The following is a 1,335-nucleotide window of genomic DNA, read 5'->3' as shown; positions in this document are numbered from 1 at the left end:
AATCTGTTATCATCTGCTAGTTGATCCTGGGTGCTTTCTAGCATCGTACACAGGCGACACTGTATTAAGCCCGCTGCAGACGATGCGAACTATTTTTCCTGCTGGGTTGCTTGCAATCTAATAAATTACTATCATTGCACCACTCAGCACTCAGGATTTCTAGTAATTTACTAAATCGCAAGCAATCCAGCAGGAAAAATAGCATCGTCTGCAGCGGGCTTAACACAGTGAATCGTTTTATCTTTGTTGTTTGCCATTATTAAACAAGGATGAAATAATTCTGTTTTACACTGTGTCGCCAATCTGTGTCTTGCTGGATAACATCTCTTGTATTTCTAGCAAGCTGGAGAAAAAATTTACAGCAAATATTATGTAATATAGTTCGGCAGTTTTGCTTATCTAGTACCAAAAATATCATTAATAAAATCAATAATAAAATAACGTTGAACTCTTACCTTGTATATTAATTTCCTGAGATTTAGGTACTACCAATTCATTATTATTATCAGAAAGTTCCTCACGTACTAAATTAATCTGTTGTGTTTGTGATTTGCTACATAGACGTGAACGGTTTGGCGTAGAACTTTTGTCGGCAATTTGTGACAATTGTTTGACGCACTTATATTTTTTTACTGATGTATCCGAATATTTATCTTTTGTTACCCTCTTCTTATTATCAGTCTTATGTAACTGCGGAGGTACATCTGTATAATTTAATGAAAGTTATTAAAGTGTGAATATATTGCATACTGAATCGTCGACACAATATTAAAATAAATAAAAATACTTATTTTTTAAATAGAATTTAGTTCTAGTGCAATAACATCAAAATGTAATATGATAAAATTAAATTACCGCTATCGTTATCCGTATTACCGTCGCAAGTATCATACATATCGTCAAATTGTTTTTCATGTATGATTCTTTTCCCACGCCCTGTACTTTCGTCATTAGAAGTTACGTAATTCGCATCTTCTGCTTTTTTTCGTGCTTTTTCTAAAGTTTCTGTTAATACAACATGCTATAATAATATTGCATAATATTATTTGAAATAATTGCCATTTTACGTATGCTTACCACAGTAACATTGCACTTTTACATCAAAAAGTAACCAGTCCTCATGTGGTGGACTGTTTTTTTTCAAAAAGAAGGTAACATTCCTGGTTCGTGGCCATCTACACTTATTATTATCTTCTGTTAGCCATGAGGTCAGAATTTCGGAGTATGTCCCTTCTTGAGGAAATAGTACAACGGCGTAGGGAAAACTCATTCTAGTGCCCAGTATGTAATATCTTCAGTACAGTCATGTATGTATGTATATATGTATGTATGTAA

The 1,335-nt window shown here is 33.4% G+C and overlaps 1 protein-coding gene across 3 annotated transcripts in view; it reads right to left on the bottom strand.

Moving 5' to 3' along the window:
- Positions 1-202: 202 nt before the first annotated feature.
- Positions 203-1,335, bottom strand: part of LOC105555651 — a 5,465-nt gene continuing 4,332 nt past the window's right edge. For 2 of the 3 annotated variants that reach the window (XR_001008504.1, XM_012002675.1), the window contains 3 exons: positions 1,078-1,323; positions 856-1,005; positions 203-704 (listed from right to left, as the gene is read on the bottom strand). Coding sequence is in view for 2 of the 3 variants with exons in the window: in XM_012002675.1 (XP_011858065.1) it covers positions 427-704; positions 856-1,005; positions 1,078-1,270 (621 nt within the window). In the remaining variant the exon portion in view is untranslated. The remainder of the gene's footprint in view (positions 705-855; positions 1,006-1,077; positions 1,324-1,335) is intronic. The other variant, XM_012002676.1, reaches the window with a different exon arrangement.

This window comes from Vollenhovia emeryi, unplaced genomic scaffold (genome assembly GCF_000949405.1).
Source record: "Vollenhovia emeryi isolate VEMERY1.0 unplaced genomic scaffold, V.emery_V1.0 DF940919.1, whole genome shotgun sequence".
Lineage (NCBI taxonomy): Eukaryota > Metazoa > Arthropoda > Insecta > Hymenoptera > Formicidae > Vollenhovia > Vollenhovia emeryi.
Note: the sequence above shows the minus strand (reverse complement) of the source record. Positions and strands in the feature narration are given on the sequence as shown.